The sequence below is a fragment of the Malurus melanocephalus genome, unplaced genomic scaffold (assembly GCF_030028575.1).
Source record: "Malurus melanocephalus ecotype Western Australia unplaced genomic scaffold, MMel_1.1 scaffold_141, whole genome shotgun sequence".
Lineage (NCBI taxonomy): Eukaryota > Metazoa > Chordata > Aves > Passeriformes > Maluridae > Malurus > Malurus melanocephalus.
The window spans coordinates 1,759,063-1,778,344 of NW_026623373.1; the positions used below are offsets into that span (position 1 = coordinate 1,759,063).

The following is a 19,282-nucleotide window of genomic DNA, read 5'->3' on the forward strand; positions in this document are numbered from 1 at the left end:
ATAGCTACATACCACAGCTACATTCACACTCAGTGATAGACCAACAGAGTGCTTGTGCAAAGCTTTCTCTCCGTTACCTTAGGCTGCTAAGTTATGTAGCCAGGACAGGGTCAGAAGGATTTAAAGGTAACCTTCAGAAACAGTTTTGCTTGGTTAGTGGGGTTTGTATGACATGGATGCTCTGGGAACTAGTTTACTGTTAAAATACAGTGTGATACTTGTGGATTAATTCTGTTCACACAAGGGTGGAACAGCAATCTTTCTTTGAGAGGTTAATCAGAAAAAAAGTACTTGTTACAGCAACTGCAAAACCTCAAGCTCTTTTTGTCTCAAATGAGTTATTATTCCACCATCCAAAACCCCATAACTATTTATTCACTGTAACACTCTGTGTTTTCTCTAAGCAGACTCTCAGAGGATTTTCTTACCAGTTTTCCAGAGCTGATTGTTGTAAGGGATTGTAAGCACAGGGCTGTAACTGCTGTACACAAATGCCCTTGTTTTATCTTTTTCTCTCATCCCTCATGGTGAGAACATTTCACTGCTGAGAAATGCTCACAGCTACAGTACTARCTTGTCAAGTTCTGCTGGTTTTACTTTATATTTCAGAATAGTCTTTTTCCCCCAACAATACCAATAGAATTAAAAAAAAAAACCAAAACATTCTCATAGACTTTGTGGACCAATTTTCTCTAGCTTGCCTGCATAGCAATACCTTGTGAATGGAATAGGGAATTATGAATGAAAAAGGTATTTRGATACTGAACAGAAAATGGTAACTATTTTTAACATGGTTTTCATAAATTATGTTCATACTGCTGCAATGATACATGAAACTTAGAAGCTTCCAAGATTAAGAAAATGAATTTCTTAAATTCAGTGAAATATCCCCACCGTGCCTCCCTCTTTCTCACYTCACCGAACAATTCCCTCTTTTCAGGAAGTTTGTCACATTTCTTGTCAGTAATTTTTTTAATACAGCACCAGTGCTTGTATTTCTCAAACTATTTAAATGATAGCAAGATTAACATTTTTTCTCCATTTTACTTACCTAAGATTAGTACTTGATATTTTGGATGCCTGTTTCTATTTGGTCTGCTTGGAAGTTGGTGAAGAAAGGTTGCATTATAGAGCCTTAAAAGCAATTTTTTCCATGAGAGAAATATGTTTTTCCTGGGAAATGTCTTAGAGTCACATTTTAAAAGAAGAAATTTCGAAACTGAATTAGTGCATAAATCAGAGAAAATATTTATTTACAGACATGTAAAAATTATGTTACAACATTATAAAGAAAACTTTAATGAACCATCGATCTTCTCTAATGGGCAAATTCTGAATGTTTTAATTCTAAATTGCAGTGGCACCAATTAAAAATGTGACTGCTAACAAGRTTATAGTTATCTACATAGTTTAAGTACAGTGATTTTTCAGAACTAAAAATGGATCCACAGAGAAAATGAATAGGAACCGCRACAATATGTAATACAAGAGTTTACAAAAGTAAAAATATTTTTTTTCTTGATCCAAACTTTAAAGCTTTTTAGTAAATATTTCCATTCATGCAGCTTCCCATGTTTGAAACAAATATCTGAAATACACAGAGCACATGGGTCTGTGTAGGAGGTGAATTGGTTTGATTCAGGACTGCCCATAAAGGAATTTATGAGACTGTTGACTGTCCAGAGAGACTGACAAGATCTTTTCTGTTTCCTCCTCTTCCGTACTGTAAGGGATGAGCAATGCTGAAAAACCCCACAGCCGACAAAACTCGTGTCAAACAAGTGACAGATGGTGATGGCAAACAACACTGAGCACACTGCAGACATGGACAGCAGAGAACTATAAAGYTCTGTCGAAGCCACCAGCATCCTCTGGAGTGATTTTAAACAAACGTGCCATTGTGAAACCTTGCTAGTAATAGACTGCACAGGATAGCAATCTTCTGGCTTGCAAATGAGCCAGTTCCTCATGGTGTTATCAGAGGTGACTTCTTGTGTTCAAAAGTCAGGATGTAAACTGTGGTGTGAAACAATGTCAGCATTATGACTGTGCATTAATTTCTGTGAGTTTGTCATCTAAGGGTAATGATTGTAAAGAATGTGCAAAAATCTAAGAGTGCTTTCTGGGAGTATTAACTCATTTGGAATGGAGGTGGTGGAGAGACAATATACCTGGATGTTTCTCATATCTGGTTTATTAACACCAAAATAGAACTGATCTCCTTGGATGACATTCTGCATCTTTTAAGTCAGCCAACAGTTTACGTGATTTAAATAGGACAAATGCCCCTTGAGCTGCTAAGGTTTGGAGTTTGTTTTGTTTCTTTTTAACTGTCAGCCAAAGACWGAGATCCCAAAATGGCAATTATTTTTTGCATTTTTACAGTTAAAAATGTTCATAACCTATATTAATAGATAGAAAGTGGAGAAATATTTCACCCTCTGATTTGACCTAACATTTCACTTACACAGAAGTAATAGTTTTACTGCACTTTTCTGGGAGAGTCAGCTGTGGTGAATTCTGACCTGCAATTCTTTATGCTTAGGTATAACTACTTATACAAGTCTTTCCTTATTTTAGGAGATAGGTACTACTCAGCGCTTATGTAAACCATGTAACTCCACACAAACAGCTAAATATAAGGTACACAAACATAACTGAGAGTGCTGTTACATAGCTGCCTAGTGAAAAAAAATCTCAGTAAAAGATAATTGAATTCAAATGCTGGCTTCTCTTCCAAATTTTTTGAAGACTATCAGATCTTCTTTGATGATCTCCTTGTCAGAAACCTGACCAGGGACCTTGAAGTCTCATCTGCTCACACCYCCACTGCTTGAGGTGAACCTGTCATCTCAGAAACTGTTTTTAAAATAGAAATTTAAAGTTTGATCTTTTAGAAAGTCTTTCTGGTAYATTTTGTTTTTTCTTGCTTTCAGCCTAGAGAACAATTGAAAGGACAATTGAAAGGCAAGAGTTCATTTTTGTAGGGCTGGATGACCCCAAATTCCAAACACCCTGGTCATGGATCTCAGTGGTCAGGGCTCCTTGCTGCAGACTGGCACACAGCTGGGTCTGTGCTCCATTTGGCTGCATAAAATACTTCCTAAATTAATGTCTGTCCCTCTTGGAAGGCTGTAGCTACTAAATAATTTATTTACCCTGCAGTCACTTTAAAGACATGTCTCTTTCTATATTGAGTACTGCTCACATAAAGATGTAGATGAATAAATACGTATTCCTTGTTCTGTGTCATCTGCAGTGCTGAAGAGGTCTGACTTTGGGATGGTGAACAAGTTGGTACTTTTATTAGACAAGATCTTGTGCCCATATCATGTATGCTTTGATACCTTTAATATCTCAGTAACACGAGAGAAATAATGCATCCATTCTGTTTGAAAAGAAATATGATTTATTAAGAAATTCTATACTGAGATTCCCCCTACAGCATCTGTAATAATTAATTGTTCCAACTTTAGGCTTTTAGGATGCCCTTAGGGGTTTGTGAGTGGAAAGACTACTGCCAGAAAAAAAACCCAATAAGTAATAAGTAGGCTAACTCAGGCTGTCAGATATTGGCAGGGTATAAATAATTTTCCTGGSTAGACAGGAGACTGACTGACTTTCCATATGGTAACAACAAACTGCCTTTAGAGATTTGCAAGAACAGCTGTAACAACTGTCTGAGGAATGGCATCACAGAGAGTGCTTATCTGAAGAAAGGGATTTACAGGAGGATCCAATTTACAGTTTATCAAGGATTGCTCTGTTAYTTTGACATTTTCACATTTTAGAAGCTATTCTATTACTAAATGTAATTATTTCCAATGACAAATAAATTTAATAAAATGATGGGAAATACCATACAATGTATATAATTGTGGCACTGATCAAAATGGTCGTTTGAATTAAGCAGTAAACAAAGAAGTGCAATATCACCTGACTCTATGGTAAAACAGTAAAACGTGCTAATCATAAAAATAGCTTTTAGAAATATACATTTGTATACAGTGTTTTTCAMACTTGTTAAATATGTCCTTCATATTATTATGATACAGTACATTGGCCTTTAAGACATCAAAATTAAAAAAATAATACCAATAATTAGCCAGAGAAAACCACATTTACAATCTAAACCATAAAAATCTGACAATTTTACAGCCTCGAACATATAAGAAATGGAGTTTCTAATATTTGAACAATAACGTCCATTTTCATAGGTAAATTGAGTTTCATACAAATTGAATCAAAGGTGTTGTCAGCCAGTAAGAAACTGCAGTTCACAATTTTCTGTGGGGAAGTCAGAGTTTCTCTTCTCAGCCTTCAGGGGGTTCACACATGACATCTCATCACTTGATCTGTAGAAACTGAGAAATGAAATGTTGGCTTTAGTATGAAGGCACAGAATTGCTTCCAGCAGAACCTCAAAAAAAAACAAAGACAGCTGGGGAAAAGAGCCAAGAGGAGCTATGACTTGGCTTTTTCACAAATCAACCAAATATCACTATCTATAAGGGTTTTCACCTTAAACTATTGAACGTTAAAAGAGGAATAGTGCTCCTGAAGGAGTGGACAGTCAGGACTTAGATGGTATGGCCCAAAATAAYAACAGCAAATCMAGCAAGAGCTTTGAGGCTGAAGTAYACCTCCCCTYAATAATGTTATGCAAACAACTGCTGAATAATTCCTATTTTAGCAGCAGGAAACAGAATAATGCATCTTGGCTGCTTTGTAATGAAATGCTTTATTTGCATAATGGCATTCAATCTAAATAAACTGCATGTGGAATTCTTTGCTTCAGTCCCATCACACTATTTATGTACCACACTCCATATCCCTTGGCTGGTGCTTCCAGCAATGCCTGCAGTTCCCACATTGATGGATCTTTCCTCAGCTGCCTCCCTTTGGCTGTTGCCTATTTTGCTGCTGTTCTTGTGTACATGCCATGTGATATAACTGTACGTCTTTTGATTTTTTTTGTTGTTTTACCAGCCACATTGCACTGGAAAATGCAAAAATCCAGTGTTAGCCAATGCTTYTGAGGGTCATTCTTCCACCAGAGGCTGAAGGAACGTTGCATTCAAATATCTGAGTCCTGCTAGGTGACCCATTAATGCTACCAGCTTCAAGTGGGCATTGAGAGATGCTGAAGCGGACCTTGAGACATACCAGCTCCACCTACCCACAGGAAAACTGACAACACTTTCCTAATCACATSTTTTTGGAAAACTGACAGTAGAAAATGTTAACAGAAGTAGAAGGTTTCTTTTTTTAAAGTGAAATTTTCAACCCAGGTTTTTGTTTAAATTTTGACATGAAAAATATCTGTCAGTCATCCTTTTCTTCCTTTTTTTTTTTTTTTTTTAATGTATATCATCTTCTATAACTGAAAGGGAAAACAGCTGATGAAATATGGTGCACTTCTGATCAAAACCTGAAAAATTTCCAGATATTCTTTCAAGCCAATTTCTGCCTCTTTCAAAAAAAAAAAAAAAAAAAAAAAAAAAAAAAAAGGAGAAAAGGAGGCAATTTCTGTTAAAATTTCCATTTACTGCTTTGTCAATGAAAAAGGTTTTTCCAGAAACATCCGAGTCCCTGCAGGACTATCCTCCTGACCTTTGAAGAAGTCAGGCATCACATTTTCCCCTCACTGTTAAAAGAGCACCAGGTTTCTGGATGTGAAATTCACAGCTAACCAGGATTAGGGAGAAAAGCTCATCTGAGAGATATCAGAACTTTCTTCTTGCAGTTAAARCATCCTGAAACTATTATTCTCTACTTGCACAGAGAAAAATCTTCATCTCTCCTATTTTAGGTCTGATCCCCAGAGAGACTTAGCTATATGAAAAAGGATTTTTAAATTCTCCCCTTAAGTCTGAGGGAGGCCTAATGGTTTCTAACTAGCTATTCATCTTAGAAGTAAAAAAAAAAAAMCAAATCCCACTGTACATCCTTGTAGCTCCAAAGAGACTTCCTCTTTTCTAGCCTTTTTTTTCCAATTGTGCTTTGCTGTTCCATTATGCCATTATAAAAAGCAATAATTATGAAAGCAAGAAGAGGCAAATTTTCTAGTTATTTATTGAAACTTCTTTYCCTTGCCATAAACCTTTCAAGCATTTACCTGTCACCAGCACTAAAGAGCTTCATTAGGTTACTATTGTGAAATATTAATGTTGTTAACCATCTGGATCCAAGCCATCAATGTTGCTTTACTGTTGGATAGAAATGGTGAWAAAAAATTACCAACCCTTCCAGTTCAAAATATTCTTGTGTTCTTCCTTCAGTGAATGGATTTCTTATTTGTCTCTCACTACAAATAATGTTAAAGTCTGAGAASAAACATTAAAATCTGAATGAGGCAAGCTTTTATTTTCCATGGAATGACAGGAATCCAGGGCTATGATTAATCTTGAGTAATGCAATGCTAATTTCATTCAATTTCTTTCCTCTGAATAATGTGCAGTTTATCATCTGGCTTTATGGTAGTACTGATGATATTAAAAAACCCTCTTGATGACTAGTGGGATTTTTAAAATTTTTTCATTTCTTTCCCCTTATATATAAAAATACCTCCTGACACAACAAGGATGAACTGAATTACATTTGAGCCAGCAATAAGGCTTTCATTTGATGTAGTTCTAACAGAAAATCACTTTAGAAAGCGGGATTTGAACATAATGAATTTTAAGAATTTAATAACTCAACTGGGCATATAGACTTGSCATCCATATCAAAGAAACACTATATACTGTCCTAATTGCCATCATAATCTCTGGAAAAAAAAGATGGAGAGAGGTTATAGAATATTTATTGGTTCATTTTCCACCTAACATTATTTCTGCTGCTTTTTTTAATATACAGATGGCTTTTTGAGCATGAGCTATCAGAAACACTCTTAGGCATAAAACTGTATTTCAGTCTTCCAAAAATGCTATTGATGCTGTTATTATAGTTCTTGTATAATCCTTCTGGCATTTTCACCAAATTCAAATTCTACTAGATTATATTAATTTTAACTATACACCATTAAAATGTATATAACATTGGAAAGCCAACATTAAATATTAAAAAACCTCGCTAAATGAAAGTGTAGTTCTGYTTAATAGGCCTTAAACTATAATAATTACAAATGATGGAGTAAAYCATATAAAATTCAGTGAAAATGTAGCGTTTTCCGTCTTGCCTTTTAAAGGTTTAATGATTTTATAACTTATCTCCCCTCAAAGCCTAGCTAATTCCTATTTTTAAATCAGTAGATTTTTAAGAATGGTCTGCATGTAGAGCACATTTTCTTGAAAGAGAGCCTGGCCATCAGATCACCTGCCAGGGGACCAGCTCCTCTGAGCTCTGTGCTTTGTAGTCATGGAGCATGACATAGCAYGAATGGCTGGCACTCTTTGTTGCTTCTAAAAGCCTTTTGTGAGAAGACAAGCTCAATATGTGGTAGAGATCTGCAGAAACCTTCCTTCTTGAGGAGGATGTGCCAGCCCCTTTTCCCTGGCCTACCCAAGCCACTGGAAGCTGTAATGGTGACCCTTCTGTGGTGGGGGAGCTACTGACTTTTCTAAAGTTGTTCAGATTGACTTTATTTGTCTGCAGGAGATGAGTTTTGGTCTTTGCTAACTGGATCCAAACAGAGCTCAGCCTCTTTCCTGCTCTGAATTATTTGTTCTTCCTTACAGTTCTGGAAAAGGGGAAAGAACAGAGATATGTTCCTTCATCCCAATAAATAGCTAGTTTCCTTCTCACAGGGCTTATAGGAAGGTGGGCTGAACTTTACCATGCTCATCTTCCAGACCTAAATGTACAGGAATAAATCTGTCTATATGAGAGCATAAATGCAGCATATATTTTTGTGAGGGCATATTAGGAATGTGCTATGACTAAATAACACAAAAGATGTACATGATTAATGTCTTTCCTTGTAGTATATTAAGAAATTATTTGAAGAAATGTCCCACAGAAGTATGAGTGTAACAGACTTAACTTTATGRTTTACCTCACAATAATTATGAGCAATAAGAGCATTCAAAATATGTGGAAGGTATTTATCTGACAAAATGCATGTTTTTAAACAGTCACTTGCTCTAAATGTCTTTTGTGATAAAATTAATCTTAGAAATTTTCAGAAAATGCAGCTAAAAGTGGATGGATAGGTGATGGTTCACACATACACATGAACTTGAAGCCCAAAGCTTCAAATATCCTTCCTCTACTCCCCTGCATTGTTTTCCTTGCTTGACAAATCCATTCTTAGGACTGGAATTCTGAGTTTAATGACTGCAAAGGAGGCATCTGAAGTGACCATCTGCTGACCACTGCTTGGTAAAATTGCACATCTATCTCTTGCAGACTCCTATTGAGTAAAAGACTTGACGCCTGATACTCATCTAGGTGTGTGGCACTTCTGGTGTCTGACTGYGTTTGACAGTGGGTTAAGTGACTGCTGTACATCACTTTCTGCAGAAGCCCCACTGAAAGGCATCAGGAGTGCTGTCCTATCACTCCCAACACCGACCCTCATACCTGTGCTACCTCAAACTGCAATTGTGGCACAACTGCTTTGATTGGACCTGATGCTCACTCCTAATACTGATATCTGYACAACTGAGAATACTGAATCCAGGTCTACAGATGCTGCTCTCATGCCCTCAAGGATARCATACTCTGTTTCAATTCTAATATTTTCTTTTGATTATGAAATGTTCTTTCTGGACAGCCAAGGATGTGAAAAATGGAATCTGTCTGCAGAACAGGCATTTAAAACAAAATAAACCAGTGAAACAACCAAGAACAACAAAACAACCAAAACCTAGTTAGCCATTATTGATCTAGGTATTTACCTAAAATGAGAAAAAAATATAATGCAGTACAGAAAGTAGTGGTGGAAATTGTCATCCTGTTTATATGCTATGTCTAACTCAAGACAATATCCCTTTATCTTAAGCAGACAGCTCACACTGACTGCAAACTCCAGTAATTTATGGTTGTAAGTTACCATGGGCCATGCACTTTTGCTGGCTTTTACACAGCATTCTTCGTCATCAATGGAAAGCCACAAGGAATGAGCCAGGCATACCAAGAAATTTGTATTTCTTTTCATATTGGCTTCACAGCTGTGCTCATTTGAGGTACACTTTGCACTTTGTCCCTTGATTTAAAGCATGAAATCTCTAATTCAGTCACAGTTGCATAGGTGGTTTAGTTTAATGCCCCCATATGAAATGCAAATGCTCAGTTCAGTAGGTGTGAGCAGGGGAATATGAATGGGTATCACACGTTTGCTGCTGTCAGTTGCAACCCTTGTAAAACACAATAAAGAAAATGAGGGCACTAAAGCAATTTTTTTTTTTTACAATAAACTAATGATAGAATATGCACTGCATTTAACAAATAGAGGGATTGTACAGTTTGATAAATATTAATAAGGGATAATTAAGGAACCAGTTGCACCTTCTTTAAACCTTTMTTCAAATGATGACACCTAATCATTATGTTTTGGACCCTGCCAATCATACTTTAATTGCTAAAAACATTACAAAATCGTTTTTCTGTTCAGTGAACAGCTTAATTGCTTTGAAGTGTTAGTACTTATGTGAGGATGATTGTTTTACTCATCAGTGAAAACAAACTTCAATCTTTCTTSTATTAAAATGCTCTGTTTCTCTTTGCCCAATAAAAGTCAGCAGGAAAAGTAAGATAGCCCTATCAGATACAGATTTTTCTCCTAGACTAACATATGTTCTCTTTCTCAGAGTCTAGGCAGAACTGAAGATCCAATATTTGGAAAGTGCTCGTGAGGACTCGCTGCAGTTGAGATGATGGTCAGGCATGAGACTGAAGGAACGAGTTTTAGAGCAGAGTCCCCATGATAGCCTGAGTGAAACATGAGGGAAAGCAGTGGATCTACCCACTTAAATTTAGGCTCTGTGTTTTTCTCCTGCTAGATGGCTTTTGCAGCAAAGTCTTCCTCTGCTGGTGTCCTTTATAGCAGCAGGAGAAGTCAGGGACTAGCAGCACAGTTTATGGTGACCATGAAAGGGATCTGAAGCTGGAAGCACTGGGCATTTGCAGAGTGTGGGGTGGGCTGCAGGATCTCCCAGTAGATGGTGGAAGAGGTGGGGAAGATGGGTAGGCAGTGTTTTTGCAGAACTCACTGCCCTGAACTCTTTACCAGGATGCACCCRCATTGCTAAAACTCTGTTCCCACCAAACTCCCTTTCCCTTTCTCTCTTGGCTGACAAACACAACCCAAACACAGCAGGGCCTCCCTGATGCTGTCCACAGAGCTCCTTCAGTGCATACCAGTGTTCCTTGAGAGAAGCTCAACATTTTCATGGGACCCAGCAGAGAAAAAATGYCCCAGCTTCATTAAAACCTGCATATGAGTGGATATTCATAGCAGATTCTCAGGGGCATGGCTCTTATTGGACATCTCTAGATGTTCTTTGCTTGTTGGGAACAAGATTTCAAGAGACATTCATTCTGCCTGTTCCATGAGTAGCAAGTCTAAATCCCAACATGATTCACAGTAAGCATTGCCCTTTATCAGCCTTTATACCACCCTATCAGGGTGGTATAAAAAAAAGGTGTTGAATATAATTCCTATTGAATTAATCTCTGCTTGATGTGAGGAGTAGGAATTCTCTAGTGTGAGGTGGTGGTGCAATTAATATTAATTCTGCAGGCAAAAGTTCCTGTCCTACTAATGCCAAGGGTGCAGATTTGGACACACAGTTTAATGCATATAGGATCTACTAAAATTTGTATCCTGAGGCCATTTAGTATGTCTACTTTTTAAATAGTGTGTTTTTAAATATATGAAAATAAGAGCTTACAGAGAGAAYTGCCTTAAACTAATTATGCAGAAAGCAGCTACTAATTTTTCCCGCTATTCCTGAATTAGAGTTTAGATTGGTATCAAAAACCAAAGTGCACACATTGCTGGCAAAAAAAAAATAAAATTGTAGGGAATGATGGTATTGAGATGAGGAGTGTCCTGGCTAACAAACTGGAGATTTTTCAGTTAATTGGAGGCAGAAGTTTTACTCAATTGAAAGACCAGGTAGAGTGACTAAAAAAAAAAAAAATAGAAAAGAAATGAGGAGGACAGAGTGCTGGAAGATGTTGGAAGCACATAGCATGAGACAGAGATACTGGGAAAGCCCAGAGTAAATCACAGGAAGAGGGAGCAGAATGAGAACAATGCAAAATGAATATTTAAATAGGGTCATTATAATGAATTAAGACAGTTGATGAAACATAAAGGATATAGAGTTTTCTGCTTAAAACTGTTATCTGTGGAARTCTTGGTAAGGGAATGTGATCCAGKTGGAAATAACAATAAAAAATGGTCCTATTTTAAACAGTTTTTGCTTTTCATTTTCCTACCTGATACTTATTTGAATGCACAGTGCACARTAATGCATTATATTTTGGTTTTATGAGGATTTCAAGAGACATTCATTTTAAAATAAAAATTACAAAGCAAAACTTTGCCTGGACTTGGGGTCACATTGTGGTCTGCAAACAGTGCAGAATCACCTACTAGCTGAGAAAGGATCAGTATAATCWGCAAAGAGGAAGTAGAGAAGAATGTAGCCTTTTCATTCTCTGTTTGGTCTGGAAAACACCTTGCTCATTTTGAAAGACTACAAAACTGTAGTGTAGTTTTAGAAAAAAATAGCAACAAAAATTTGGAAACTTCGGATAGACATAGCAGCATGACAGGCTGGCTAAGATGGTATTTGATTAACTTCCAAATCTTCATTTTGGCAGACTGAGCTTGTTTTATTCCTCACTGATTGCTTTTTTGTTGAAATGGCAATTACTGTTCTATCACCTTCTAAATAACTTCCCTCTTCTGAGGTGTGTAAATGCCTATGTATGGATAAATTCAATCTACCTTTCATGTTTTGATATTAATCATGCAGAAAATCTTCTTAGTAACACATTTATATTTTCTTGAGAAATAGAGACCTTTTGGAATAATTGGGTCACTAACTGTAGTGGCTTTGAAATTGTATTGAAAAAAAAATAAAAGCATTTTAAATTTCTGCCTTTTATTATGGAAAAATAGCAATCCTTTGGCTTTTCAATGTTTGCACCTTTTGTGTGAAGACTTCCAACAGAATAACGTTTTCTCTGAGGGTTTTTCAGTCAGCATTCCTGATGCTCAAGGATGCTGATAAAGCTTGTGAAATGACTGTTTTCTAGGGTAACTAAAGCTATTTATTTTCACAGACTGACACRCCAGGAAAAATGTGTGATGCATGACAATTGCTCAATTTCAGTTAAATCTAAGAAYTTGATGATCAAGCTGATAGACTCAAATCCATAGCACAGCCCCAAAGGCTGGCCTGAGTTGTTCCAGAGGATTTCTGTGTCCCAGTGAGTGCCTAGAAAACACCAGTGTCCCTCTTGCCATTCATGACTTTCCCAAAGTACCTCATATTGATGCTTTGGTATCTATAATGGGTTACTATTCTGATGCTTATTCTACCTACACACAGATGGGGATTATTGGCTGAAAATGGTGGGTGAACCAAACCAAACACATCCCCTTCAATAAATCATCCAAAGATTACTGGAGTCAACCAAAGTACAGGGAAGGAGAGCTGCTCCTGCTGAATTAGTTAAAATTACATTGGCAAAAATATTCATGGGTGTAAACAGAAATCAGTCATCTTATTTAAAGTGTTGAGTCACTTAAATGAATTTTTGATGTTTCTTTCCCAGCCACAAGGTACAGCAAAAAGCTTGTGATATTTTTTTAAAGTCACTATCACCCTTACCTGAAAAAGGGTCCAAGTTTGTTTCTGAGTGGTAGATGTTTGGCTGTCCTTCTTCCTTCACTCAGAGATTGACTCTATGCTCATAAATTTTGGACTAGTAAAGTCTTTGGAGCTGAGTCTGATCTGCTTAGACTGAATTAATATAATGAGGCTACTAATACTGAATATTAAGGTCAGCTGTGTTWTAGAGAGGAGTTAATCTCATTTAGCCAAGTATTTTGTTTACGTGTCTAAGAGAATTTTTGGCCTGATGTGACAGCATTATTTGCCTCTGATTAAATCCACAGATTGTTGTGTGATTTTGTTTGTTCTTAAATTGGAGGCAAAGCAATTGTTCTTGATAGAAGTTGAGCAATTAAAATTAAATATWTCATGTCTCAAAACCATCAAGCACCATGACTGAGACTTCAGACAAGTCAAGACATGGCARGGTGCAATGAAAAAGTAAAACAGATTCATTGAAGAATGTATTCCCTGTTGTACAACAGGTATTTTTTCTTAACTGGAAAGCAYATAATTTTTTATAAGTTTAAACAATTGAGAATGCTCCTTTGTTGCATGCCAAAGAAAGGCCTGACCTCAGAAAGAGCTGCTAATTCTACCCKCACATTAAGTCTTCTGAGACACATTGCCCACCAAATGGGCTCAGGATAAAAACCAAGAACAGAACCCAAAATTCCTGATCCCCCACACTTTGCTTAAAAATGGGATAAACAAAAGAGAAAACACATTATTTTCAAGCTCTTTTTTTATCAAATCTGTAAGATTCTAATGGCTGTAAATTAATTACATTATTTATATTCTAAAGTTTTTAAAAGTTTCATGATTTTAAGTTTTTGAGCTTTTTTAACTGGGGACTAAATAACAGGGCAGATTCAGAGGAATAGATGTGAAATCCAGGAAATTAGTTGGCTTGTTTGATTTACAAAAATGCAATTACAGGCAGGAAAATCCAGTAGAAAGAAACACAAATTATGTGACAACTGCCTGCATTTTCTGCAGGTTCCCATGTGATATGATTTAAATAATAGGGTTAGGATTTAAGTAATAATTAGAAAAACATTATGTGGTAGGTCAGAAACCAGTARCCTGGTTAAAAGGCTGAACACCACTTAGGAAGTGTTCCTTTGATAAATTGACTGCCAGGAAAAATGGGGAGGAGGAGCTGGTGGCAAGGTCCTTCCAATGACTCATGCAACAGTGGGTGAACAGCAAACACATCTGCTGTGCCACTGCATACATTAAATATAACAAAAGGGCATGTCAGGAAGTTTCTTACGATTTTTGATTTCATGGCATGCTTTTATTACTTTCTCCATTTTTTCAGTCATAGGTTATTAGATATACTGCAGCTTTGGAAGGTACAAGAAATTAGTATCTGTTGGGTATGGTGCCCCTAATGACTTTTTTAGGTCGCTCAGGTACAAACAACTTGCACTGATATTTATCAAGTGAACACAATCTTTTATCTATTCATTTTTCTTGGGAATGAAGAACATCATGTTTCCCCTGACACTGAAAGCAAGATTTAAATGGATGGCAAGTGTGATAGAAAAGACAAAATTTTGCATGATCTTAGTGATTTTTAAAGTAAGCTGAACAAGATTTCTGACACAACATTGCTTCAACCATTTTTATTAATTAGAAGTTTTATCCTTTATTTTCTAAGTAATATCTTGTGTAAGTGCACTTGTGCAGTAAGCAAGCTGCAAGTCGTCAGAGTAGCTCCTGATCTTTTTGACAAGCCTAATCAGCCCTAATTTGGCTGCTAATGGAAGATTCAGTCTCRCCTGCCCTGATTCAATGGACAGAAAAAGGTGCATCTAAAAAGACAATGAAAAATCTAGTTTAATTACAATAATAAATTAAGTACTATCAATACTATCACACAGTCACATATTTGATCAGTCTTGCTATTTGAGATAAGCAAAACTGGGTTTAAACAAGATGAAATTAAGCAGATAAATTTTTGTTCTTTTTCTGTAGATCTTATTTTACTTTCTGCTGAGTATTTTAATTGTTTAATTCTATGCAAAATAATTAAAAGAAGGAAAGTTTCAAAGTTTCATACAGATTTGCCATTAAATTAACTTCCCTTCAGCTACTCATAGGAGGGGTGTGATGRATACTCTTGACCCCTTAACCAAATCAGTGGTAGTTTGGTTCAGACTCTGAAAGAGGTAAAGGCCTGAGGTAGAGCCTGGTCAGCAAGAATTCCTCCAGCTGCAATCTGTTCTCTGGAGATTCACAAAGGCACAGAGTGGCACAGAGAGCATTGATGTGTGTGAGTTTGGAACACCCATCATGCAATTAACACATCAACAGCAGGTAGCTTTTCAAAGCCTCATTAATCAAGGAACAAAGTCGTAGGTGCAAGTCTCATGCATGCTTTTCTCATTGCATGTAATTTGACAATAATCCAACCATTTTATTCCACAAATCTGAMAGCCTAAATGAAGAGCCTGGCTGCACAATGGTGGTCTCCCCTTGAGCTGGGATGTCTCTCAAGGTTGCTCCTTGAGGYAGAGAGACCAGTGGCAGATGTTTGGGAATGACTGATATTATTCAAAACCTTTTAGTTTAGTGACACTGATTTGTGCCTTGGTAGCTCTGATTTATGCCCTGGTAGTTTTTAATCATTGTTTAAATGATTGTGCAATGCAGYAATACAGTGAACCTTGCCACTGAACTTGGCTAACTCACACTTTTACGAGATYGTATTAAAACCACTTTTGCTAATAYGTTTGACAGTGTGCCTTTCAGCAATCTAAATCACCCATTTGTGACAAGAGGAAAATGTTTTTGATGAGCTTTAGCCACAGCACTAGTTGGTTCCATTGATTTAAATGGTAATTGCATCAATTCCTGCAAGAAATATAGCTATTATTMTATCATAATGGTTTTACTTTTGCATAATGAAAATCTGTGCAGCAAGAGGATTATCCTGAGTTTTATGTCCTGGCAGTTTCTGGTATTAATGTTTGAAACATGATTCTCTATCAGATGTTAGAAACAAATTTCATAGACTGAAAACATGCAGTGTGGGGGTGGAAAAAGGACAAGAGGAAGAAATCAAATATCCCTGAGAGGTAAATACAACTGAAATATACTCAATAGAAAAGGCACTATAATTGTTATTAAAATAACTGCTTAAATCTATATTATAACCAGAATTAGACCTTTTTACAGTCTCTGTATCTTTGCTTCTAAAATAATTTAATAAAAATGCCTCTTAAGACATCTCATTAAAGTTGACTCATTACWGTGGAACTCCCATCTAATAATGCTTGTGTGGCTTCATTATTTTTAGCATAGCTACACCAGCATAAAAACACAATGCTGTGACTGTGAATATATCCTTCAAATTCCAACCAAGCACTAACCAGAATCTGATCTGATTTATGGTGCCATAAATCCACCATATTTGCATCATATACTCAACCAGAAAGCAGTTTGCTGTACTGAATGCTCAACTACTGAGCCATTACTGTGGTATTGCCATTATAATTATTTATTGTGAAAGGTTGACAGTTTGATAGGAGCTATTATTTTCAGACAATGTGATGCAGATATGAGAGCTTGTGTATAATTCATTCCAGTTAATTATTTTGTTGGTATTTTATTAAGCTTTGGCCAAAAGAGGGKTTTTTCCCCCAAATCTGTAATACTTCAGACTTTCACTGAAGTAATTTGCAGCCACCTGTTTTAATTTACAAGGGGATTGCAATGACTTTGTCAGTGCTTCCTCACAGAGACAGATTAGCACTCTTTGAAACAAGTTCAGAGAAGATACATGAAGGGTTCTGGGACTGCACTGGGTTGTCCGTTTGCTAAATCAGCACAGTTAGGGAAGTTGGTCTGAAACCTAATTCAGAAATGGTTTTCCTTCAGTCTTTCAGCCAGGCTGCACCATGTTCATGYTATTTCTAGTAAGGAGGGGCTTATTCTAGAGGGATTGAGGATAAACTGCCTCTCAAATATCATAACATATGTTGGACTGTGTTGTAAAAGTGACTTCTGTTCTCCCCTGTGCAGCCACAGGAACAAGAGATTATTTGTTTTCCTTCCCTCTACTTACAATTTAAAGCCATGGCAGACACACAAAACCTGCTTGGTGCTATTTGTTTGGATTTGTGTTTGGCTAATTTGTGACCTGTTTGTGATTTTTGTATGAACTAAATTTAGTAAACATGAAGATCTTTCTTCATAAGAGCTGGTTTTCTGTAAGATGGGACAAGAAACTGCATGGGTGTGTTGTTTTCTTCACAACACTGTTGAGGACAGTTTAAAATAAAAAAAAAATAGTGGATACATTTGCACTAGGAAGGTAGAAATTTATAATTCCCTGCTAGTAGAAAGTGTTCAATGTTAGGAGTGGAATAAAAGCCTGAATTATGGGTCCAGTAAAATCTGGGATAACCACCTACTTGTTCTTATACTTAAAAGGAGGAAAGGAAACAGACCTGAAATTTTCAACCCCTCTCACTACCTCTAATGGTCAGTTCAGTGACATGGATTGCAAAGTAATCTCAGGAGAAACATAACCAATTTGTGACTATATAATATATATATATATGTATATATGTATAACTACAATATATGTATGCCTTTGTACAAGTGGGAGTGAGAGGGACAGAGTAAGAGAATGTGAATTAGAAGCTTATGGCACACTTTACTGGGCAAGGTKAAGTCAACGATTTAACATATTTATACATAGATGGATGATTTTTCTGAGATTACCTTTTAAAGAACTTCTCAGTATGTCAATGCAGCAAAATTCTTTGGGAAGATATCTAGGGAAATCCTCAAACTGGAGTGTCTGGAACACTGGACATTTACTGAGAGACATTTGTGGGCAAAATATACAAAAGAAGCTTTCCCAAGAGGCGATGTTTGATGACTGCAGTGAGTTCTTCAAATGTATCATGTCCTGAATTGGAGTTCAGATGGGCAATCAAGTTATTGCTCCATAAAACTTTGTCACTCTTCAGCTGAGTCATAACAACTGGTTGTGGGCATGACTTTAGTCATAAAAAATTACAATGCTAAGCTGAACAACATCCTGGTCTAGATGGTGGATGAAGGTGTGCAGCTGTTGAATATGATGTTGTTATGTGTGTGCAGTCAAGCAGACAACTGAAGAGGCTGAAGGGTCCTTAAATCTATGCCTGACTTAACTCAGCCTGCAGGCTCAGCTGCTTTGTCTTTCTTTACAGCTGGTCTAGGCTGAAAGCAGGCATGAGGACACCTGCCATCACTCCGTTAATGTGCAGTAACCTGTTCCTTCAAACAGACAGCATGTGAATTTGAACTGATCCCACCACCTAAACCCACTGCATACATCCTGGTAGTCACTTCCTTCAAAAGTTAGAATTAGAAATAGTGAAAGGAATGTATTTTTGAGTCCCTTCCTGCAAAGATGCAGGCCCACAAATACAGATTCAGAGGCTCCATTCTGGCAGCACCTGGACTCTGGCAGTGGATATGGCCTTATTGAACAGATGCCTTTATTGACTGCCTTAGGAAAACAGAATTCTGTTCAGCAAACCTGCAGCAGGTTTTGGGAAATGGCCTGACAGAAGATTTACAGCTAAATCTCAAGAACTCAATAAAGGTTAAGATCTAAATTTAAGTAATTTTCCTCTTTCCTTCTATTAATATTTTTCATAGTAGACTCACAATGAAATTTTAGTGCTGAAATGGCTCCAGAGTGTTAGCTTTGCCCATTTAATATAATATTTTTCTGCTTCYTCTGCTGGTCTTAGTGATGAAAGAAAGTATTTTCTTAATCATTGTCCTAAATCCCTTTAGCTTTATCTTTACATTATACATTATAGATTTCATTTTAAAAATACCTTTAAGAGGGGTATTTTTCATTCCAAGTCCAGTGTTACTATTTTACACATGGAAAGATTTTCTTACTTTTATCACATTTAACACTTTTCACTCTTAACCTCTCTCTTTTTTTCTTTAAAAGGTTTGTAACTGGCCTCACTCAAAAATTATAYATTTGCTCTTAGTCAGCTCCCTTTCCTAAATAACTTAGTTTTTATAAAGCAGAATAACAATATCTGTTAGGACTCCTTACGTTATAACAAGCTTATATATTTACTTTACTTTTCACAAAACACAGGGCAATTTAAGATAACAGGGCACAGAATGAGTAGAAGCAGAGTGGATTCCCAAACATTTCTACAGSGGTGTTTACTACATCTTTGATAGTATTGTAACTGACTTTTCCTTTATAGACCTATCAATGACTGGAGTACAAATTAAAGTTTATAGGAATTGGCCAATATATTTACATAAATATATGTTGGAATAAAAGTCTAAATTACAACATGCATCAAAATCTAACATCTTCATATCATAAATACAGGCCAGTACTGCTGACGCTTTGGTTAAAAACTATGATGAAAGATACGTAATTCAATTTATAGTTGCCTTTCTGTGAAGACACCCATACCCTGAGATTCCCTTGAACTAATGCT

General features: G+C 36.6%; 1 protein-coding gene across 2 annotated transcripts in view; it reads right to left on the reverse strand.

The window, feature by feature from the left end:
- Positions 1–2,970: 2,970 nt before the first annotated feature.
- The window catches only part of RALYL (RALY RNA binding protein like), a 72,419-nt gene continuing 56,107 nt past the window's right edge, over positions 2,971–19,282 (reverse strand). For both annotated transcript variants that reach the window (XM_057371124.1, XM_057371125.1), the window contains one exon: positions 2,971–4,364. In XM_057371124.1, the coding sequence (XP_057227107.1) occupies positions 4,347–4,364 (18 nt within the window). In that variant the 3' untranslated portion in view covers positions 2,971–4,346. The remainder of the gene's footprint in view (positions 4,365–19,282) is intronic.